The 21200-nt window shown below is 52.4% G+C and overlaps 6 protein-coding genes across 6 annotated transcripts; 3 read left to right on the top strand and 3 right to left on the bottom strand.

Moving 5' to 3' along the window:
• Positions 1 to 1343: 1343 nt before the first annotated feature.
• AFUA_3G03460 (putative HAD superfamily hydrolase) lies at positions 1344 to 2369 on the bottom strand. Its single transcript, XM_743573.2, has 2 exons — positions 2251 to 2369; positions 1344 to 2192 (listed from the first exon to the last, which is right to left on the bottom strand). The coding sequence occupies exon 2, from the start codon at positions 2017 to 2019 to the stop codon at positions 1345 to 1347; it is 675 nt and encodes a 224-aa protein (XP_748666.1). The 5' UTR covers positions 2020 to 2192; positions 2251 to 2369; the 3' UTR covers position 1344.
• A 1828-nt stretch (positions 2370 to 4197) lies between these two features.
• AFUA_3G03450 (cytochrome P450) lies at positions 4198 to 5905 on the top strand. The gene is made up of 2 exons (XM_743572.3): positions 4198 to 4524; positions 4573 to 5905. Exons 1-2 carry the CDS (start codon positions 4222 to 4224, stop codon positions 5818 to 5820), a joined length of 1551 nt encoding a protein of 516 aa, XP_748665.2. The 5' UTR covers positions 4198 to 4221; the 3' UTR covers positions 5821 to 5905.
• A 509-nt stretch (positions 5906 to 6414) lies between these two features.
• On the top strand, positions 6415 to 7198 carry AFUA_3G03445 (putative short-chain alcohol dehydrogenase; the record flags this gene model as incomplete). Its single annotated transcript, XM_001481546.1, has 2 exons — positions 6415 to 6759; positions 6812 to 7198. 2 exons carry the CDS (start codon positions 6415 to 6417, stop codon positions 7196 to 7198), a joined length of 732 nt encoding a protein of 243 aa, XP_001481596.1.
• Positions 7199 to 7289: 91 nt separating this feature from the next.
• Positions 7290 to 10375, bottom strand: mirD (putative MFS siderophore iron transporter). The gene is made up of 4 exons (XM_743571.3): positions 9718 to 10375; positions 9389 to 9659; positions 8996 to 9338; positions 7290 to 8947 (listed from the first exon to the last, which is right to left on the bottom strand). The coding sequence occupies exons 1-4, from the start codon at positions 9969 to 9971 to the stop codon at positions 8019 to 8021; spliced, it is 1797 nt and encodes a 598-aa protein (XP_748664.2). The 5' UTR covers positions 9972 to 10375; the 3' UTR covers positions 7290 to 8018.
• A 373-nt stretch (positions 10376 to 10748) lies between these two features.
• On the top strand, positions 10749 to 14743 carry sitT (ABC transporter ATP-binding protein; the record flags this gene model as incomplete). The annotated part of the gene is made up of 2 exons (XM_743570.1): positions 10749 to 11682; positions 11730 to 14743. The coding sequence occupies 2 exons, from the start codon at positions 10749 to 10751 to the stop codon at positions 14741 to 14743; spliced, it is 3948 nt and encodes a 1315-aa protein (XP_748663.1).
• A 127-nt stretch (positions 14744 to 14870) lies between these two features.
• On the bottom strand, positions 14871 to 21177 carry sidD (nonribosomal peptide synthase SidD; the record flags this gene model as incomplete). The annotated part of the gene is made up of 2 exons (XM_743569.1): positions 14871 to 20687; positions 20743 to 21177. 2 exons carry the CDS (start codon positions 21175 to 21177, stop codon positions 14871 to 14873), a joined length of 6252 nt encoding a protein of 2083 aa, XP_748662.1.
• Positions 21178 to 21200: the final 23 nt, after the last annotated feature.

Below are 21200 nucleotides of genomic sequence, written 5' to 3'. Positions count from 1 at the left end.
AGTGCTAATGGAAGCAATCTTAACAATATGGTGAGGCAAAGATGATTTTATACAATGCTGCTAGTACAAAACTGGGGCTACTAAGTTGGCATTTCTGACTTCTTCAAGAGTTCCGGGCTTCAATATTCGGGACTCTGACATTAATCCGACATTCTGAAGGGTCTTCCCAGTGCTTGCAGAACTTCTCTCGCAAAGTTAGTCAAATGCGACCCATATGCACTGATGTTCTTGGACAAAACTTACAGAGGCTCACTGTATCAAAGAATTAGGCGGAAATGAGAACAGCAGACTTTTCCTTAGTCGTCATCATCATCATCATCTCTATAAACTCCCCAGGCGCCTTGCCCAGAGATTTGGAAATTCTCTGGCAGTGGCGGTTCAATCTGACCGGTGATAGACTGAGTCCCCGCCGGGCCCGTCAGAGATAAAGAAATGTCGGATCCTCCAACCCGTGAGCTAGGCTGAAGGAGCTCACGGCCCCGCAGTTTTTTTGGCGACTCGTAGGTTAACCTGGCGTTGGAGACGTTGAAGTGTGGAAGTGGTTCACCAGTAACGTAAACATCGAGGATGTGCATGATGCCGTCGACGAAAAATTGACCATGGATGTTGTGGCCAGAGCCTCTCATTGTTCCATGTGAAGCTGGCATCTATTTTATAGAGAATCTCATGTTAGAATAGCAAGATCTTGAGAATTATATAGAGAAAGTGTGGGCTTACAATGTCTTAGCATAGATGAAATTACCTATCAGATGTAGATGATTGGGTCCTGTGATTATTCTTTTGCTTGACAGCTGGCTGATCAAGTTGATCTTTATATGATAAAGTGTGGGTAAATGTACATGGAGCCCAGGAGGCCCTATGTCATTGACATTCAATGCTCTGTTCCGTTTGCAACTTACTATGAGGTGGGTGACCTCACCACTCGCTGCAAAGGGTAATAACCACAACACAGCAGCGCATGATACCAGACTTGTCCCAGGAAGGATAAACAGAATACAGGATCATGTCTTAATAGTCTAAACCAGCACACGTATAGCCCAGTATCGTCTACACATATAACCGACAGCATAGATGTCGAGATCCACCACTCTGTACATCTACATTAGACCTGAAGGCCAATGAGAGGATCGTATCACTCGCCTTGCAAACCTGGCATGCCTTGGGAGAAAGATATACTGTAATTGGTGTATACTGATACATTCTTGTCACTGTAAGGCCAAATAATAGCAGGATTCTCTCCGGCGGGTCATCGGTAATCTGTGTCTATCCTTGTCTACAATTTAATCACATCGATAGATATCTTCTACTCTTTTGCGCGGGACCAGATCTCAGACAATAGCTCAACTAGGATGGTGCAACAATGCCATATTTCTCATAATCAAAAAAATTCAGACTCGGTATGCTTTCAGCCCAGCCATCATCAATCTCTCCTAGCTGCCACTCGTCCCCGATTTCAATCATGCCTGTCCTCCCAGCAAGCACCTCCCTCTGTCTCTTTTCATATTCGACCGCCAGATCCGGATGCGGTACCCAAATAACCCTCATCCCCGCCCGTCTCCCGGCCTCGACCCCGGCCACGCTATCTTCAAAGACCAAACATTCGCTGGGCAAGATGGGTTTCCCAGAGTCTGCCGTAGAGTTCAATGCTTGCCACAGGACCAGGTATATATCCGGCGCTGGCTTCCCTCGCCCCTGCCCCACTCGCGGGTCATCACCCAGGACCCGCCTCTCGGATGGGATAATGTTAAGCAGCTTTTTGGTTTCCGGTCTGGACATTTTCAGGTCGAAGGTATGGGTCTTGGTGCTAGATGCCAATGCCAGCTCGATCCGCTCACCAGAACAAGTACTACGTGCACTGTTCAGGTTTGACAAGAGCTTCTCCGCGCCAGGCAGCGGGGTACAAGTCTGGAACTGTCGGTGCACTTCTTCCCTCAATTCACGGGCGAATTGCTCGCGGGAGATGGGCAACTTGGCCCAGTTGTGGAACAGGTCGCTGTTTGTTGAGTCGGGGACGCCCATAAGCGAGGCCCGAATTGATGAAGTGAAAACAGGTCTTCCATACTTTTCAAGAAGTCGGTTCGTAGACTGAGTGATTTTGTCTTCGGAGTTGATGAGAAGCCCCGTCCAAGTCGAAGATGCATGCCCGAATTGCGGGGAAGCTGGTGGCTGTCGTCGTTGTCCTACTTGCTCTCCTGTCGGCGATCAATATGCTAAAGCCATACGTCGATGGTGTTATGGAAGCGCACTTACTGAGGTTTAGAGAGAGACATGGCTAATATAAAGGCCAATTGGAAGTGTATTGACGTAGTAGAGGCTAATTGAAGGGATTCAGGATGTGATACCAGAGTTGATCATGTATTTAGCGTCCGTCCCCCGCCACACCTGATTGGGGATGGTGCAGGATGGTATATATATATAGATGTCGTTACGGAGTATACATATGTAACAACCACGGTCTTAGGCAGATGTATAGAAATCATGCTTCCTATCAGGTGATGAGATGTAATGCTTGTGCATTCTCTAATTGAAAACTGGCATTGGACGCAGAGCCAACCCAAAGGCAATGTCACTTCGCGGTGACCAGGTCATGGCGCCGAGGTTACTTGGACAATGGCATTTCAACACCGAGATACACTTGCGCAATATATTCGCTGCCGAAGTGTTTGGTTGCTGCTAGAATGTGAGAATAAGACCATGTAATGTTGTAGGGAAGACTTTTCGTGGATTTACTTCCCGTCTCATAACTTGGTAGATGCCAACAGACTCTCACATTTACTCAGAGCATGATTAACTACGTCAGCCCTGATGCTGCCAATCACACACTGTTCGTGTACAGAAAAGGAAACTCGGATAACTAACTAGCTAGGTTCATAGAACCTTCTCCCGTATTGCCCTCTACCCATTGCTTATTTCAATCAACTCATCGCAGCCCTGTAGCAAGTATGCCCAGTTCATGGGGAACCCCGGAGTAGCCTCCCAGCTCTCTTTCACATACAGCTCCCCCAATACAATCAATCCTCTGTGTCCCGCAGTAACCATGTCGTCGTAGTCGTCTTGTCCTTGAAGGAGCATTACGACCTCTGGGTGACATACGCGCAATCGAAAACCGCCAATATCTACATGCCCAATGAGTTCACTCATTGGTTTGAATGGTAGAGTTAATGTTGAAGCATTGTATTTCTTAAGAAAACCTCCATAGTCTCATGAACCCGTAGTTGGATTAGGGGACGAGCTGCCATTGTTGACGTCGCAATCTTGGCACTGATGTAAACTATCGCACAGGCTGAAGAGGGTACTATGACTTCATATTGCAAGATCTGAATCAGTGAGAAAAAGAAAAAATACAGGCTTTATGCATACCGCTGAAATGCTTATAGCAGCTGATGTGGATTATGTCATTCCGTATCAAGCAGCCAGGGAATCGCACCTTGCGGTTTTATCACGCTGGTCTGGTTATTCAGGACAGATGTATCAGTGGACAAAGTTTTCATACTGAGTGGTCCAGGAAGGTATGTATCACTGTTTGTAAATTAGGCCGTACAAATGATGCCAGGTTGGATAATACACAATGGGGGACTCTTTGCGATCGCCATGCCCAAGTCGAGTCCATGTGCAATTTCCTCCTTGCATGGTTGTAATTTCACACCAGCATTCAGGGATTGCATCACATACGCTGTAGATCGATTTCCTTCACTCCTCATGGCCACCAGGTCTCCAACTCAGTTCCTTTCCCCGCATATTCGGATCACCCCGTAGTCTAGATCACCTACAGGATCTGCAGAAATTCGGAAGCGATGACTGCCTTGTCAGTCGGATGAATACCAATCCCCTGGATACTTGAGGACAGAAATCCTCCCCGATAATCTAAGTTAAAGTCTAACTGGTGACTCGTTTCTGGGACGGCAGGGCACCTCTCATTGGCTGTGCTTTGATCGATGGTCTTGTTGCCCCGCACAAGGCTGTAGATCTTCTCCACCTCCGCAATTCCCCCACGGGGGGATTCACTTCTCTCGGAAAGATGTGCAAATCATACCACCTATTAGCAGTGCTCAGGATTCCCTAATAAGCAAGTCGCATCCGAGGCACTTCCGATCGGGTCTCCGCATCGGATGTGAGAATGTGAGTTGATAGTTGTGCTGCTATCGTCAACCATATAAGCCGCCAAGGATCGCTTTGGACCTTACCACACACTCATCAAGCTGAACTCATCTGTCAGTCAGCATGGAAGTTTCAATACTATCGTTATTCAAGGCATATGCCGCATACGTCACAGTTGCGGTGGTCCTCCTTCGTTTGATTACCAATCGGTTCCGTAGGGGCCTTGCGGGAATTCCAGGCCCTACAATCGCCAAATGGACCCGTCTGTGGAAGTTGCACAGTGTGTGGAAGGGTAATCACCACACTACCGCCATTGACTTGCATCGCAAGTATGGACCGCTGGTGCGCATTGGTCCAAAGCATGTATCTGTTGGAGATCCCAGTGCTATTCCGATCATCTACGGTCTCAACAAAGGGTTCACAAAGGTTAGAGGGTAGTCAGAAGATTGGTGTGATAACGGCTGACGCTAGAAGACTGGATTCTATCCCATCCAGTGCATATCATGGAACAAAAGGCCTCAGATGAACCTTTTCTCCACGCGCGACGAGATGTTCCACCGGGAACAAAAGCGGCCGGTGGCGAATGCCTACAGTATGACCTCGCTGCTCGAGCTGGAACCTGCAGTAGACTCCTGCACTGAGATCTTCATCAATCAGCTGGCGAGGTTCGCTAATAGCAAGAAACCCGTCGACCTGGGCATGTGGCTGCAATACTACGCCTTTGACGTGGTCGGGGAATTCACCTTTGCCAAGAAACTCGGCTTTCTGCAGGAGGGAAAGGACGTCGACGGCATGATTGAAGCAATCCAGGGGATGCTGGTGTATGCTAGTGTGTGTGGTCAGATCCCCGAGGCTCACCCGCTGCTCCTGGGGAATCCTCTTTTCCCGATCTTCATGCCCAGCATGGAGACATGGAACCAGGTCCTGAATTTCACGCTCAAGGCGATCAACTCGCGAGCATCACTGCAGCGTGACGGCGAGCTTGATGCGGAAAAACCAGAAGCAGGAAAGGACATGCTGTCCAGGTGGATGGCCATCCACTTGTCGGACCCCGAGAAGCTGACCACCCGGGACGTCATCGTCCATCTGTCGACGAACGTGTTTGCCGGTTCAGACACCACTGCCATTGCGCTGCGAGCTGTCTTCTACTTCCTCCTTCGTAACCCGTCCGTCCTGGCCAAACTGAACGCCGAGATTGATAATGCCGACCGTGAGGGGAAACTAAGCACCCCGATCTCCTACCGAGAGACCATGAACCACCTGCCCTATCTTCAGGCTGTCCTCAAGGAGTCAATGCGACTCCATCCATCCGTGGGTTTGATCCTCGAGCGCGAAGTGCCCAAGGGCGGCGTCACCATCTGTGACAGACATTTCCCTGGCGGAACCATTGTGGGGATTAACGCATGGGTCCTACACCGCGATGCGCGTGTCTTCCCAGATCCTGACAAGTTCATCCCCGAGCGATGGATCGATAGCGACCCGCAGCACTTGAAAAAGATGGATCAGAGCTTCTTCGCGTTCGGAGCGGGTTCTCGGACCTGCATTGGTAAGAATATTTCACTTATCGAAATGCATAAGATTATCCCGCAGCTTTTGCGAGAGTTTGAGATCCGCCTGCATAGTCCAGAGAAAGAATGGAAGACGAAGAATGTATGGTTTGTGCAGCAGGAGGGATTAGTATGTGATCTTGTATGCAGACGGGATGCCAAGTGTTATCATTAGCGCTTACGATTCTACCTTCATTTATGAATATACTGATATGGATCTGTCAACGAGAATATTACATTACATAGTACCTGGTTCGCTGCCCCTCAGGATGTAAAGAACCATTCATTGCTCGGCGACGCAAAGTTTTGAATGATCGTGATGACAGCAGGATTGAATTGACAAATGTACGAGACTTGAAAGCTCCCCTTCGATATTCCTGCATCGCCTTGTCTTCAACTCCTGTTGTTGTTATAGAGTCCAGCTGGATCAGGCGTGCGGCCGCTAGTGCTGACACATGTATCATTAAAGCAGTGCCTTTACAACCAGTGAGAATGCATGCATCTAATAATGAAATCAAGCCGCGACTCAGTTGTAGACCTCTGAAAATCAATTGGCCCAGACATTTGTTTGACTTGCGTTCTGATTTCTGCCAACAGGCATAATGAAACAGAGGCAAACATTCTTTAACCTCACCAGACAAGTCACCAGCGGCCGCTAGCATTGATTCACGCAAGCCACCGTCAGCTCAGTGTGATATAAATACCAGACGTTTAGATGCCATTCCCATCTGAATTGTCCACGTTATCAGAGAGGCTTCAAATCCTCACAATGTCAAACAAAACCCTTCTCCTCGTCGGCTCCGGCCCTGGTATCGGCGTAGCCGTTGCATCCCTCTTTGCCCAGCGATATTTCGACAACGTTGCTCTCTTCGCCCGAAACCCCGTCCAGCTGGAGAAAGACCGCGAGACCATACTCGCTTCCGCAGCGAGCGTCAACTGCATTGTCACCGTGCAGACCTGGCCGGTTGACATTAGCGATCTGCACCGTCTGGAAAAGGCGCTCGGCGAGGTCGCACGATTCGGGGACCTGGAATGTGTGTACTTCAATGCGGCGCGGGTAGGGCCCAGTCCCTTCTTCGAGTTTCCGATTTCGGGAATTGAGGAGGATTTCAAGGTTATTTTTCCACCCCTCTGCATAGTGAGTGGCGAATGTTGACCTAGGGCAGGTGTCTAATATCGCTCTCTATGCGGCAGCGAAATGGGCGATGCCCCTGCTGCGTGCGAAAGCAGCGAGCGGGACGGATTGCCGACCATCCTTCCTCGTCACAAGTAGCTTGCTCCCTGTTGATCCCATTCCGGAGCTTTTCTCGCTATCTCTGGTGAAAGCCGCGCAGGCGAATCTGGTCAAGTCGTTGGAGAAAGTATTTACCCCGGAAGGTGTGCATGTTGGCTTGGTGGTAGTGGGCGGGGCGGTGTCACCATCAGCACCAGCGCTGAACCCAAGGAATATTGCGGAGCATGCTTGGAATTTATTCGCGCAGAAAAGAGAGGATTGGACAGGACAGGTGACCATCCGGGAAGAGAAGATGGTCGATTGGGAGCCTTCCATTTGAGTACATGGAAGAGTCACTACGGAAGCGAAGTCGGACAGAGTGGGGTTGATGAAAGAAGCGATTGATAAGATGAGCACGGCAGATTCATCATCCGGATGGGGTCACAGAAGAAGATTTCTCACCGAGTCCACTGTAAAATCAAGTCCGAGTCATTCCTAGGCCCACTGCCAAGTCATTATCAGATCAAAACAGGAGAATTACTATACTCTGTATCAACGCTAATGCCATGTCCACATTGAAATACAGCGTATGGTACGAGTGAATATGCCTCAGCTTGTATTTCCGTGAAATACAGTCATTAGTGACTTTGTGGGTTCCCAGTACGAAGAAATCTCGATCAGATAACGCTGCCAAGATGCCAAGGGACAGGACAAGGATTCCAGCCTTACGGCGACAGAATTTTTCGCATCACTTGACCTTAGAGTTCTATTAGGAAGAAGAGGATAGTCTGTGATGCGGTAGTCAGAAGCCCTTGGAACTCACATAGGGCCAGAGACATAGTTGTACCATTGCATCTAGGGTTCATTACCGAAATCACAATCTATAGCCGAAGTGCTCAATGCTGTGTCAATGGCTTTAATCGGAGAGTTGTGTAAAGCGAAAGAATTGGATTGAGCAACTCTGATAAAACATTAAATTATATTTAACTTCACTTTTCAGTGTCTTCCATAACCCTCATCTCACATCCGACTGTTCATCGTGGTGAACAGCCACCCATGATATCCTGCATCATTAACACTCGTAATAGACATAAGCAGTCTCCCACTTAAAGCTCCCAATCTCCCTTTGTAGGCTCGATCTGGCAGCGACAAACCTCACCCTAAAACAAAACTCCCTTGGTCTGTGTCTTGGTAAGCTTGATATCCCGAATAACAAACATCCAAACGAGCGACAGCGCCATGATAGCCGTCCCCGCAATCAACATCTTGCTCTGCGTACTGGCATACGCAAGGGCAATAGCCTGGCGGATCAGCGTCCCCCTCTCATAGCTCAGCTGCTCTTCCAGAGAATCGTAGATCGTCTGCCAGTCCGCCTTCACCGAGTCAGGGAGCAGACGCTGCAACGCACCAGGCAGGGTATGGGTCCAGATCGCACCAGAGATGCTGCTCCCCACGGCGCTTCCCATCGTGCCAAACACATTCAGGAAGGCAAGCGAGGAAGCAGCGTGGTCGTGGTCCGAGGCGGCCAGCACAGCAACCTGCTGGCAGATGATCATGGTGCCGCCCGCGAAGGCGATGAAGATCTGGCACATGATCATGTACCCGACCGACCAGCTGGGCTTGCGGAAGTAGATCATGAGCCCGACGCCCAGGATGTAGAGCGGGACGGCGATGAAGAGCAGCCAGCGGAAGCGGTTGGTTTTCTTGATTAGGAAGCCCACGATGAATAGCCAGACTCCCGAGACGACGTCGAAAATACTGGTGATGTAGCCGGCGGTGGTGATGCTGGTGCCGTAGACCACCTGCAGGTAGGATGTGTAGTAGTTGAACCAGCAATAGTATGCGATCTGGTAGCAGACGTCCAGCATACAGGCACCGAGGACGGTTCGAGAGGCGAGTAGAGCCCAGGGGAGGAAGGGGACGGGAGCAACAAAGCGTTCGACTAGAGCGAAGACAAGGAGGCAGACGAAACCGATCACAAGCATGGTGATGATGGAGGCTGATTTCCAGTCGTCCTCAGTGGAGCCGGCAATGGAAAACGGCAGGAGAAAAAGGACAAGGCCGGCGGCTAGGAAAAAGACACCGAGTACTACGACCATTAGTACGGATTAATCTCCAAATGTCCCTAAATACTTACTGTCAAACTCGATGATATAGTGCCTGATACTCTCCATCCACGTCCTGCCACTGTCGGCCTTGTCTTTCAGAAGCCCACTCTTCTTTGCCTTGTGCCGATTCCACCGCAGCAGGCAAAACATGGGCAGGGCAACGACAGGCAAAACAATCGAGAAACAGCCATATGCCCATCGCCAGTTCGAGTCGTAAAAGTGCTCCGCCGCCGCAGGACCCCCAAACGCAGTGATGATATAGGGAGAGGAGGTAAAGGCGTAGGCGAGGCCTCGGTCGCGAAGTGTCGACGTATCGGCCGTAATGACATCGACACTGAAGATGATACCGGCGAAGCCAATGCTGTAGAACACCTTTGCAGCGGGTCAGTCTGATGCATAGTAGGACGAGCAGCAGGACCTACCTGTGCGGCGCAGTAGGTTCCAATGTCGTGACACGTTGCAGAGAGGATCAATCCTAGAGTGGCAAAGGCCACCATTATTATGAAACCAATAGATCTGTCCCAGAGATTCAGGACCTTTGCCAACGGCATGTAGGTTGCCGCTGACATGACACTGGAGACGATCGAGATAACGGGGATCAGAGAGTGGGATTCGAAACCGCTGGTCACGTAGGCAGAGAGATTGCCAGTAATGGAAGCTTGGAAGCCATTGACGAGGTACAGGAGCCACATGCTGTTGTTCAACGTAGGTCAACGGCTATCCCCAGGATATAGAATTGCTTCTGGCTTACAGGAAATAGGCAGCTCCCAGCGAGATCTTGGACCATGTGAGTGTGATAGCTTCAGCCTGAGTGACACCGTCTTGAGCCTCCTCATTTGGCAGCATTTCCCCTGCATCATGATTGACGACATCAGAAGGGTACTTGGTATCCGGATATGTGACAGGCTCTGGGTTTGGCACTCCATCGTCTCTAGGAGGGGCAATACCCTCAGCTGGAGGGTGCTCCGGAGTCTGGAAGAACTTTTTCTGCCACGACGACAGCATTTCGGGAGAAATAGAACAATGTGCTGTCTACGTTATAGGACAAGACGAGAGAGAAGAAGTTATAGATTGACAAAAAAGACAGGGGACCAGCATGGACCGAGCGTCTTCCTTGTGCTTTTCAATTTACTTCCTCCCAACTTGGCAGAATGCAAGGCAACGCACGATGGCCACCCTGGGATGCGCTAGCTAACGACGGTGTGGACACCTTCCGATTGCGATACACGGCAGCAAGGTTGACACACTGTTACTAGTCAAGACGACAACATGACTCTCATCCAATACAAGGCAAGTCGCACCAGTACAGAGGACAAGTGACAGGGGTATGGATGGGAGTGGATGCTGTAGGGGGAGGTCCATCCATACCTAACCATCATGACAGGTTATACAGCTGGCCTGTATTTCACCGTATCATATAATACTTGAACGTATGAACTAGTAATGTGGTGGCATGATACACTGTTATCAATCAGTGGAGACTCCCTATGACTGGGTCATTACGAGAAATCTCTGGGACCTATGATTTGATTTACGGATCAGATAAGTTTTACGTAACATTACAACGAGTATGTCGACCGTTGATCGTCCTTGGGCATCAGCGAGCCGAGTCGTCACTAACTGCGGTCTCGGAATTAGAGCAAGAAAAATTTCCATCAGCGCATGCTTCTTTGGTCCGTGTTCTTTGATGGATTAGTCTCGCCTGTTCAATGAGGTCCAGCACCACTGCACAGCTTCAACACACGACAGCAAGCGCAGCAAGCATTGGTATCCCATGTCCTCATGAAGCTCGTGCAAAAACTATCGGGCTATCCCCGTCTGCTTCTCGCGGGTAATCCCTCCAAGATTGACCTCGGTCGACTCCTACTGGGTATTATCAGCGCAGTCGCTTCAGGAGTCCCATTTCCCCTGATCGGAATTCTGTTCGGCCAGCTCCTCGACGACTTCAACGCAGTGACCTGCGGCGAGTCAGAATCATCAGACTCTGATTCCGACTATCAACATGATATCAACGGCAAGATTCTGATTATTGTGTATCTGGCCATCGCCCAGTTTGTTCTAATCTACGTCCACCTCTCCTGCTGGAGTCTGAACGGCGCTCGACTGGCGCAACGCCTGCGGGAAACTTATCTACAGAACGTCCTCCGACAAGAACCATCCTACTTCGACAAGCTACCCCCCGGTGAGATTGCATCGCGACTTAATGGCGACATACAGGCTATTCGATCCGGCACGTCGGAGAAAGTGGGGATATGTTTGTCGAGTCTGTCGTTTTTCATCACCGCATACATCGTCGCCTTTATCAAAGATGCCAAGCTTGCCGGAATGCTCGTCTCGTTAATCCCGGCATACTTTCTCATGTCGTTCGTCGGAAGCCACTATATCGAGAAGTACACTGGTCGCATGTCGGACTACGCTGCGAGTGCCGCGTCCATCGCTTCCGAGGCACTTTCCAACACCGTCGTGGTGCAAGCCTTTGGGGCCAATGCGCGGCTGGAGGAGAAATTTTCCAAGGCACTCAAGGCTGCAGAGACGGAAGGGTTGAAGAAGGCGACGGCGGTTGGCATCCAATCTGGAGTGTTATACTTCATTGCATATTCTGCCAATGGTCTGGCGTTCTGGCAGGGGAGCCGAAGCATAGCCGATTCTGTGAGTGGCAATACTCACGGTGCCACGGTAGGGGCTACGTTTACGGTGATTTTCATTCTTGTTGAAGGTGAGTTCGATTCAACCTTGGGTAGTGAGCCACTCTAACGCGAACAGCGACCTTGCTCCTTAGTCAAGTCGCGCCCTTCCTCCACCTCTTCGTCGCAGCCGTCGCCTCGTTCCAGAAGTTGCGTGAGGATATTGACCGCGAGCCGCTGATCGACAGTACGAGCGGTTCCGGACTTCGGCTTACCCAGGCGGAGGGCGGTTTTGAATTCAAGGACGTTTCCTTCACGTATCCCTCGCGCCCTGAGATCACCGTGCTCGACAACATCAGTCTTAGCATCCCGGCCAACAAGCATACTGCCATTGTCGGTCTATCGGGTAGTGGCAAGTCGACCATTGCGGGCTTGGTGACACGACTCTACGATCCCACGCAGGGCCAAGTTCTTTTCGACGGCCACGACCTGCGTGATGTCAACCCTCGGGACTTGAGAAGCTTTATGAGCCTAGTTCAGCAGGAGCCCTCTCTCCTGGACCGGTCGCTTCTAGAGAACATTGCTCATGGGCTGATCAACTCGAACCATCCGAGCCATGCACACCTGAAGGCAACCCTGTTGAGCACTGACCTGGCCGACCTCGCCAGTGAAGTCAGGGGCGGCAAGGATTTGACCGCTGCAGCAGAGGCGCGGGGTCCAAATGTCGCTGAAATAGTCGGTTTGGTCACCAAAGCTGCGTCGCTTGCGGATGCGGACGGCTTCATCAGTGTCCTGCAGCACGGATACGGTACAGTTGTGGGCTCCAGTGGCCGGCTGATCAGCGGTGGCCAGAAGCAGCGTGTTGCGCTTGCTAGGGCTCTGGTGAAGGATCCTGCAGTGCTCATACTAGATGAAGCTACGGCGTCTCTGGATTCACGGAGTGAACAGCGCATCCAGCGGGCAATCTCTAACATTGCCTCTGGCAGGACTATCATCACGATCGCCCATCGCTTATCGACAATTACCAGTGCGGACAACATCATTGTCATGCACAAGGGCCATATCGTGGAACAAGGCAATCATGCGACCCTCATGGCTAAGAATGGCACCTACGCTGAGCTTGTCAAACTGCAGACTCTTGCAAGCAAGGATGAGACAACAATCAACATCGACGCCGCCAGCAAGTCTGACCAGACATCTTCAAGCGAGGCTGACATTGAGAAAAGTGCCATTCTCCTCGACGACTTTGGCGACGCCGAGAAGATTCCAGTCTCGACCACCGCAGCTCCTGTAGCCGACGCGGCAGAGGAAGCAGAAGAACCGGAGACTCCGAAAAAGTCCCTCTGGGCGCTGGCCAAAGGCTACGCGCCAGCACTACGACCACATCTACTGTTTATTTTCCTCGCACTCCTTGGCTCAAGTGTGGTTGGCGGCGCCTTCTCCGGAGAGGCTGTCATCTTCGGAAACACCGTGGGCAGTCTGAATCCCTGCCATAGCGCAGACAGCATCCGGTCAAGAGGAAACTTCTTCGGGTTGATGTTCTTTATCCTCGCTATTATTGAATTCTTCGCCAACGTGGTCAGCTGGTCTGGGTTTGGCTGGGTGTCGGAGAAGATCGTTTACGCGGTTCGGGTCTTGTCATTCCGGTCACTCTTCGAGCAGGACTTGCAATGGCATCAGTCCGAGGGCCGCACACCAGCCTTGCTTTTGTCCTATATCACCAGGGATGGCAATGCCTTGGCTGGCTTGAGCGGTTCGGTGATTGGCACGTTGTTTTCCATTAGTGTCAACCTCATCGCGGCAATCATTCTGACTCACATCATCGCCTGGAGGATCGCATTAGTCTGCCTGGCGCTGGTGCCACTTCTGCTTGGAGCTGGACTGATGGAGCTCCATGTGCTCGGGAAGTTTGAGGAGCGTCACGAAAACGCGTATACAAAGTCTGTTGATATCGGCGTGGAAGCCATCACATCCATCAAGACCATCGCATCCCTCTCCCTCGAAGAGGAGACGCTCCGAACGTATCGACGGTCGCTCAAGGGACCGCGCAAAGAAACATTCAAGGTCACTATGCACGCCAGCCTGTGGCAGGCAATGACCTACTTCCTCGGCAACCTGGTGAACGCGCTGGCATACTGGTGGGGTGCGAAGCAGATCATTGCAGGCAACTACACGCAAACCCAGTTCCTGATTGTCGTCTTCTCCCTGCTTGTCAGTGCACTCCTGTGGAGTCAAATGTTCGCTCTTGCACCGGAGCTCTCCAGCGCCCGCGCCGCAATGGCCCGGATCCTAAGTCTCATCGAAATCGGCTCGGACAAGATGCAAGGACACGTGCGCAGCCCTCCCACAAATGATTCGAACGACCCCGAGGCAACAGCCGAGCCAAAGCCCATAGCCTCCAACCACGAAGCCTCAAGCGTGCAGCTCCGCGATGTCCATTTCGCATACCCCGCCCGACCAGACATCAAAGTCCTCAACGGCCTGAGCATCGACATCCGGCCAGGCCAGTTCTGCGCGCTAGTGGGACCCAGCGGCGCAGGTAAATCGACCATCATCTCCCTCGTAGAACGGCTCTACACCCCCGAGTCCGGTGCTATCCTTGTCGACGGCGTAGACATCACCAAACACCGTGACGTCTCCTTCCGAGACACCATGGCGCTAGTTCCCCAGGAGAGCGTGCTCTTCGAGGGCAGCATCGCGTTCAACGTCGGTCTTGGGGCGCGACCAGATCACGAAGCAACGATGGACGAGATCGTTGAGGCGTGCAAGCTCGCGAATATCCACGATGTGATTGAGTCCCTGCCGGACGGGTACCAGACGCTCTGTGGGCCGAACGGGAGTCAGTTCTCCGGGGGTCAGAAGCAGCGGCTGTCGATTGCCAGGGCGCTGGTTCGGAAACCGAAACTATTGATCCTCGATGAGTCGACGAGTGCGTTGGATGCGGAGTCGGAGAAGCTGTTGCAGGATGGGTTGGAGAGGGCCGCGAAGGGGATCACGGTCATAGCCATTGCACACCGGTTGCATACCATTCGTAAGGCGGATGTGATTTTCTTGATCGAGGGGGGAAAGTGTGTGGATCGGGGGACGCATGAGGAGTTGCTGCAGAGGTCGGAGAGTTATAGGGCCAATGTTATGCATCAGACTGTGGCGTAGTTATTGATACATATTTTAATCCTTACATAGACTTGATCATTGAAATATACCATCGTTTGATAAGTGCTCCGCAATGAAGACATATAATCACAAATCAATCAACCATACACTATCCACCCCCAGATCGTCACTGTCCACTAAACAACTTGCTATCCAGCAACACCTCTGTACTCTGACCAGCCAACTCCACAACCGCAGCAGCCAATTCCCCGAGAACCTCGTCTACAAACATCACATCTCTCTCACTACAGACCACACCAACATGTATCTCTCCCTCCTTCACAAACGAAACAGCCTTGACCGGATACGCCGCATCCCCATGCGGATTCGCAATGTCCACCCGACAAGACCCTCCGCCAAACGGCATCATATCGAAATCCTCCCAGTCCTGATGATGCACGATCGAATCAAAGCCTTGCCTTCCTGAGGCCCACCCCGCGAGCTTAGCGATCTTCTCAAAACCGAGGAAGTCATGCGCCGCAGACTCGGCAGACTGTGTCTGGACGAAGTTCAGCAGGTCGCTTGCGGTCCAGTCGGGATGGAAGGGGACCCGGACGGGGGTGAGCTGGTAGCAGGGGCCCATGAAGTTTTCGGCGTTGGGAATGTCGAGGGTGCGGCCGGAGGTGACGCTGCCGAAGGTGACGTCTGGGGTTTGGAGACGGCGAGCGAGGACCATCGCCCAGGCTGCTGTGAGGAGGTTTGCGGTGGTGATCTCCTTGAGGGGATGGATGTTGACCGGGCGAGTGTGGAAGATTGCTTTGTCGGTGGGATCAGAGGAGGGTCCGTCGAGGGTCGAGAGTGAGGAGCTGGAGAGGAGGTTGCGCCAGTAGGCCGCTGCCTTGTTTTGAATTGCCTCTTCACTGGTCTGGGCCATGTACAAGGAGAATGGGGAGAAGGTGGCGAGCTGGGTGCCGGTGTATAGGGCGTCGAGGTCTTGGAGGAGTCTGGGCAGGGAGACGCCATCGTATTGGGCGTGGGATAAGCCGATGACGAGGCAGGATTCGCCGTTGTTTCCCTCGACGTAGAAAAGTCGGAGGAATGGACATCCTAACTGGAAGTTGGATTCAATGTCCTCCCTGAAGAGGCTGGCGACGTATTGATCGAGCTGCTTGTCAGTCTTGTGTGCGCGGACAGGAATTTCCAACTCATTCAAGACAACCTGCAAGAAGCTGGATTCGTGTGATATGAAGACGGTACGGAGAATCTCGTGCGTCTTAACCAGGTCGCTGCACGAACGGAAAAGCCGCTCTCTGTCAACGCTGTTGTCAAAGTACAGCATTGTATACTGGATTGACGTCCTCGGCGGCTGAATGGTTGCACGGATATCCATATCCTGGGAGTCGGTCACCGGCAACACGTCTCGAATGGGCCAGTGTTGGTCCCCTAGCTGTGGTCGGACAATGTTGGCAAGGAACTGCTGAACGTCTGGGAGACGGAGCATCGAAAACGGCTGATATGAGTTGATCTTCTCTGTTGAGCGTTCATCCACCTTCATCACTCTGGCAGCGTCGCTGAGACGCATGTGCCGGAAGATATCAGCCACGGACAAACTGTAGCCTTGCGCTCGGAGACTCGACACAAGCTTCATTGCAAGTACGGAATCACCACCGCGCCGGAAGAAATTGTCGTCCACGTCGATCTGCTCCGGATCGACACGAAGCACTTTGGCCCATGCAGACCGCAGAATGCTTTCTGAAGCTGATAGATGGTTTGGAGCCGTAGCCTTGGTCCAAGCGTTGCTCAACCCATCGCGAAGCTCGTTGAGAATTTGTGGAGTGACCTGAGAGGCGATCTGATTGAGCAAATTGTGGTCGATATCGTCCATCGTATTAGGCAGTTTCTCTACCACGATGTAAGCGGACGGAGCCATATATGACGGAAGCGAGTCTCGCATGTATTTGTCCAACTTCTTCAACACTGCAGCAAGACTGCCCGGGATTGTCGCACAAATTGTGGTCTGGAAGGCTTTGTCTGGCGCGTCGCACACTATTTCGCGCTTCTCCGATAGGAGCTCAATACAGGCTTCCTCCGCAGCCGGTTGCTCAATGAACATAACCAGCTCCTGGTCGGATGAAGACCGCACTACAGTAGCAGCGGCACGGATTGTTGGCGGCAGATGTTCTGCGAGGTGCCTTTCAATCTCTGTGATGTCCACTGCATGCCCTTGAACAGGAACAACATTCTCCTTCCGACCAACAAACACTAAACTGCCGTCTTCTCGCAACTGAACCATGTCGCCGGTTGCTTGCACTTTGCCAGTTCGGCCAGCACAGGTAGAGCTTCCAGCCACAAGCCAGGCAGGTGAATCAACTGTGTCGCCCGAAAGAAGGGCCCCTTCAAGCCAGAGCTCGCCAACACAGCCGATTGGCGAGAGGAGAGATGAGTTTCGTGGACTACAAACCCAAGGAACAACCGCGGGAGGATAGCTTGAACCAGGCTTTGTGCTTGCATTCGCACGCAACCGACTGGTTGTTTCGTCCAGAGACAAAGGTGGACTCCGATTCCACTGCCAGATCTGGTTCAACTCGGCTTCGGGGAGACACGAGATCTCATCGACCTTCCGGGAAAGACCTTGACTCAACTGCCAGCACGCGGTCTCAAGCTGGGCAAGCATTCGTTCCATCTGCCTGGTCTCAATCAAGCTGCTGTCAAAGCTTGCACAAACCCGGAAACCACCCTTGCGAATCCCGCAAGCCAGCATCAGCGGATACGGGTTGAAATGCAGCGCTTCAAGAACCACGTCCCCTCTCTCAACGCCCAGTTCGCTGCCGACATACTCTGGTTCAGGCTGAATGACCAGACCCGTACCAGTCTCGCACGCGTGTTGCGCATCTTGGCTAACCTTGCGGATGTTCTGCATACCCAAATGCTGGTACGGGGTACGGGCCAAAACACTCTGCTGCACGGCTTGGAGGTAGGACTCCACAGTACTTCCCCGGAGAATGCGCACGCGGATGGGGACCGTCGCAATTAATGGTCCAACAATGCTTTCGACTCCAGGTAGTGGGATGTCGCGACCTGTGAGGGTCTCGCCGAACACGATATCGTCGCTTCCAGTATATTGGGACGCGACGAGCGCCCAGGCGCCGCGAATCAATGTCGCCATGGTAAACGGTGATCCGGAGCTAGTATCAAGAGAGACTTGACGCTCGACTAGGGCGTCCGGGGTAGGCATGAAGTCTCTTGAGGGTAGACGTGGGAATTGGGGCCCGACGGCACCTTTCAGCTCGCGCCGCCAGAATTCCTGCACTGCAGCGTCATCCGAGTCTCGCACGAATCTGACAAAGTCTCGCATCTGCGCCTTTACCTCGACTGGCTGCCCTTGCAGGGCGTCGCTGACTTGCTTGAGGATAATCGGCTCTGACCACCCATCGTACAACACATGGTGAATAGTCCAAACCATGTATCGCTTGCCGTCGGCTGAGTCTTCGACGATGGCGTAACGGGCCAGACTCTCTCCGAGATTCATCTTTTGGGTTCGGTCGTTCTCTAGGTATTCCGCTAGATCTGAGGCTTGCGTCCAGGAAATGCTGTTCTTGAGTACAACTTGCTGAAGGCCAGGCTCTTGCAGCTGAGCTACTCGTGTCCGTAGGATGGGGAGTGCGGCGACCACATCCTCCCATGCCTTCCTCCATGCGTTGAGGTCGATATGAGACGGGATACATAGGACTCTCTGTGCCACGTAGGGCTTGACTGACTTGAGCGAGAAAGTGAAAAGAGACTCCTGTGTTGGCGTACAGGGGTAGATGTCCTCGATATCTGCTGGGCCAACTCCGCAGGGCTCTGCTGCCTCTACACAGGCACTGTTCATATCTGATGTGATCATCGAGAATGCCGGGACTGTCCTTTGCACGTCGACGTCGCAAATACGGACAACGCTGGCCATGGCTGACAGGGTAGGATTGCTAAACATGCTGGTGACACTGAGGTCGAGACCCTGGGACCGACATACAGAGACCAGCTTCATGGCTGTGAGGGAGTCTCCACCAAGAGCGAAGAAGTTGTCCTGTAGACGAATAGAACACGCTTGGAGCTTCAACGTCTGGCTCCATGCCTGTCGCAAGCGACGCTCCAGATCACTCAGCTCCCGAGCTGCGGTGTTCGTAGCATCCTGGTCCAGCTGGCGCAGGTCAACGGTTGCGCCGAACTGCCTCAGTCTCTTGCGGTCTGTTTTGCCTGAAATCAGCGTAGGGATGTGGTTGACAGGAATATACGCTGTTGGCACCATGTATCGAGGCAATACCTTTGCCAGCTCCGCATCGGCTTCTGACAGCGCCCTTCGAAGCTCATCGGGAAGCTCTGCCGCCTCGAGTCCGGTATGATCATGTCCCTTGGTCGTCTGGGCAGCAACAAATGCCACCAGCGTCGGTTGTCCCCCAGATCCTTGGGGTACAATCACCTCGGCGATCACAGTCGTCTCCGAGGGCAGTCTGGCTCTCAATTGGCTTTCGATCTCCCCGAGCTCTACCCGTTGTCCTCGCAATTTAACCTGGGTATCCTTGCGCCCCACGAACACGATACCGCCTGACCCATCTGGGTCATATCGACCGAGATCACCGGTCTTGTACAAACGGCCCCGACGACCGGGGTAACCTTCGTGGCCCGCAACCAACCATGAGGGGTCTTCAATGAACGCTGCTGCAGTTTTCTCCGGATCATTCAAGTAGCCCTGCCCTACTATGGGACCTTCTACCAGCAGCTCTCCTACCGCGCCGAGAGGCACGAGAGATTCATGGTCGTTAGGATCGACTATCCAGATTACTGCCCCATTACCAGGGCCAATGGAGATATAGTCTCTTCCCGTTGCCGCGCTACTATTCACTGTGCATCCAATCGTGCATTCGCAGGGCCCGTAGCCGATAATAATCCTGGTGTCCTGACCCCAGAGATTGACATCTCTCGCTGAGACGGCCTCTCCTCCGAGGCCAAGACCACTGAGCGAGGATATTACATCTGCGTCTAGAATACGGGCTACCGAAGGCGTCAGGCCCGCATAGTTGACTTTCATTCGCCGTATCACGCCATTGATGTCGTTCAGGCGGTCTTCGTCGGACGGAATGCACAGACAGCCGCCGTTGCCCAGGGTCAGCAGCATACTGTCGATGCTGACGTCGAAGGCGTAGGAGGCGAAGTCGAGAACGCGGGAATCCTCCGTGTAACCTACCGCATTGGCCCGGGGAATGGCGCTACTGGTGTAGGTTTCGTGGGAGATTTTGACTCCTTTCGGAGTACCTGTGCTGCCGGATGTAAAGATCATGTACATCAGGGCCGAGGAGGGAACCGTTGGCAGGGGCTCGCCGTTCTGTTCGGCGGACAGACTGCTGAACGTGTTTTCCTCCACGACGAGCACGTTTGCATTGGGTATGATCTCCGTCGCCAGGTTGTACTGGCCCCGAGATGAAACCATCATCTTCGCGCCGACCTGCTGGGCCATGTTCTGCAATCGTGCAAGTGGAAGCGTCGGGTCCATTAGTACAAACGTCGCGCCAGCTTTCATTACGGCCAGAACCGCGACAATCGTCCATCGGGATTTCTCAAAGCAGACTGGTAAGACATCATGCAGCCCAACTCCCATGCCTATAAGTGAGCGCGCGACGAATGATGAATACTGATCAATCTGTCTGTAAGTCAGGCTGCCGTCCCAGGATGCGATTGCTTCCTTGTCGGGGAACTTCTGAGCCTGGTCGGAGATTATTTCGTGCATGCAGAAATTGTACGTGGGAGGCAGGTTGTGGTTCCAGCGCCATATCTCGTCGAGATCGTATGCGGTAGGCCGAAGGCAGTCTTGGATGGCGGCATCGCAATTGGAAATGCACAGCCTAACCGTGTCGATGAGGGTCCTGGCGTATCGCGTCACTGTAAACGGCAACATATTCTCGGAGTGCCATGTCGGACGAATCTTGCACAGCCCATTCTCGAAAGCGATTTCTAGGTGAAGTAACCCCTTTGTTCCCGCAGTCAGCTAGGCTCACGTCTTCAAAACCCACGCATTGACTTACTTCATCTTTTGCTTCGTCTGATGTCTGAGAAAGGGAGCTAGTGCTCAGAAGCAGAGATGCTGGCGCCGGCGGACTCGATACATCTGCGGAAATATGCCGAGACACAGCTGCTGCAGTTTCCTTGACACTACTTTGTAACCCCGCCACTACTTCATTCATAGCCAGACATCTAGGTACCGGCTCCTCTTCTGGATACCTATATGCCCATTCGTACCGAATCTGGCCGCCTTCTCGTGTCCGCAGGAGCGCAATGAGCCACGATAAAAGTACCATTTCGTCTCTCATGCCTGTGGGACTCGAGGTCTCGTCGCATGCGAGGCCAGCCACCTCGAATAATTCGACGTCATTGCAATTCAACCGGGCCGCCGGTAAGTCATCTGACTGATTGCAGTGGTCTATCTGATTGTGAACGTCATCTTGCTGTATTGAACCCATTGTCCGGCTGTTCTAGTCTTGAT

Source organism: Aspergillus fumigatus, chromosome 3 (assembly GCF_000002655.1).
Source record: "Aspergillus fumigatus Af293 chromosome 3, whole genome shotgun sequence".
Lineage (NCBI taxonomy): Eukaryota > Fungi > Ascomycota > Eurotiomycetes > Eurotiales > Aspergillaceae > Aspergillus > Aspergillus fumigatus.
Note: the sequence above shows the minus strand (reverse complement) of the source record. Positions and strands in the feature narration are given on the sequence as shown.

Coding starts and splice junctions, on each gene's coding strand:
- AFUA_3G03460 (XM_743573.2), bottom strand. CDS start 2,019: ATGGGCGTCCCCGACTCAACAAACAGCGACCTGTTCCACAACTGGGCC.
- AFUA_3G03450 (XM_743572.3), top strand. CDS start 4,222: ATGGAAGTTTCAATACTATCGTTATTCAAGGCATATGCCGCATACGTC. Junction 4,525..4,572: donor TCAACAAAGGGTTCACAAAG/GTTAGAGGGTAG, acceptor TGACGCTAGAAG/ACTGGATTCTATCCCATCCA.
- mirD (XM_743571.3), bottom strand. CDS start 9,971: ATGCTGTCGTCGTGGCAGAAAAAGTTCTTCCAGACTCCGGAGCACCCT. Junction 9,339..9,388: donor GAACCTACTGCGCCGCACAG/GTAGGTCCTGCT, acceptor CCCGCTGCAAAG/GTGTTCTACAGCATTGGCTT. Junction 8,948..8,995: donor CTATATCATCGAGTTTGACA/GTAAGTATTTAG, acceptor TAATGGTCGTAG/TACTCGGTGTCTTTTTCCTA.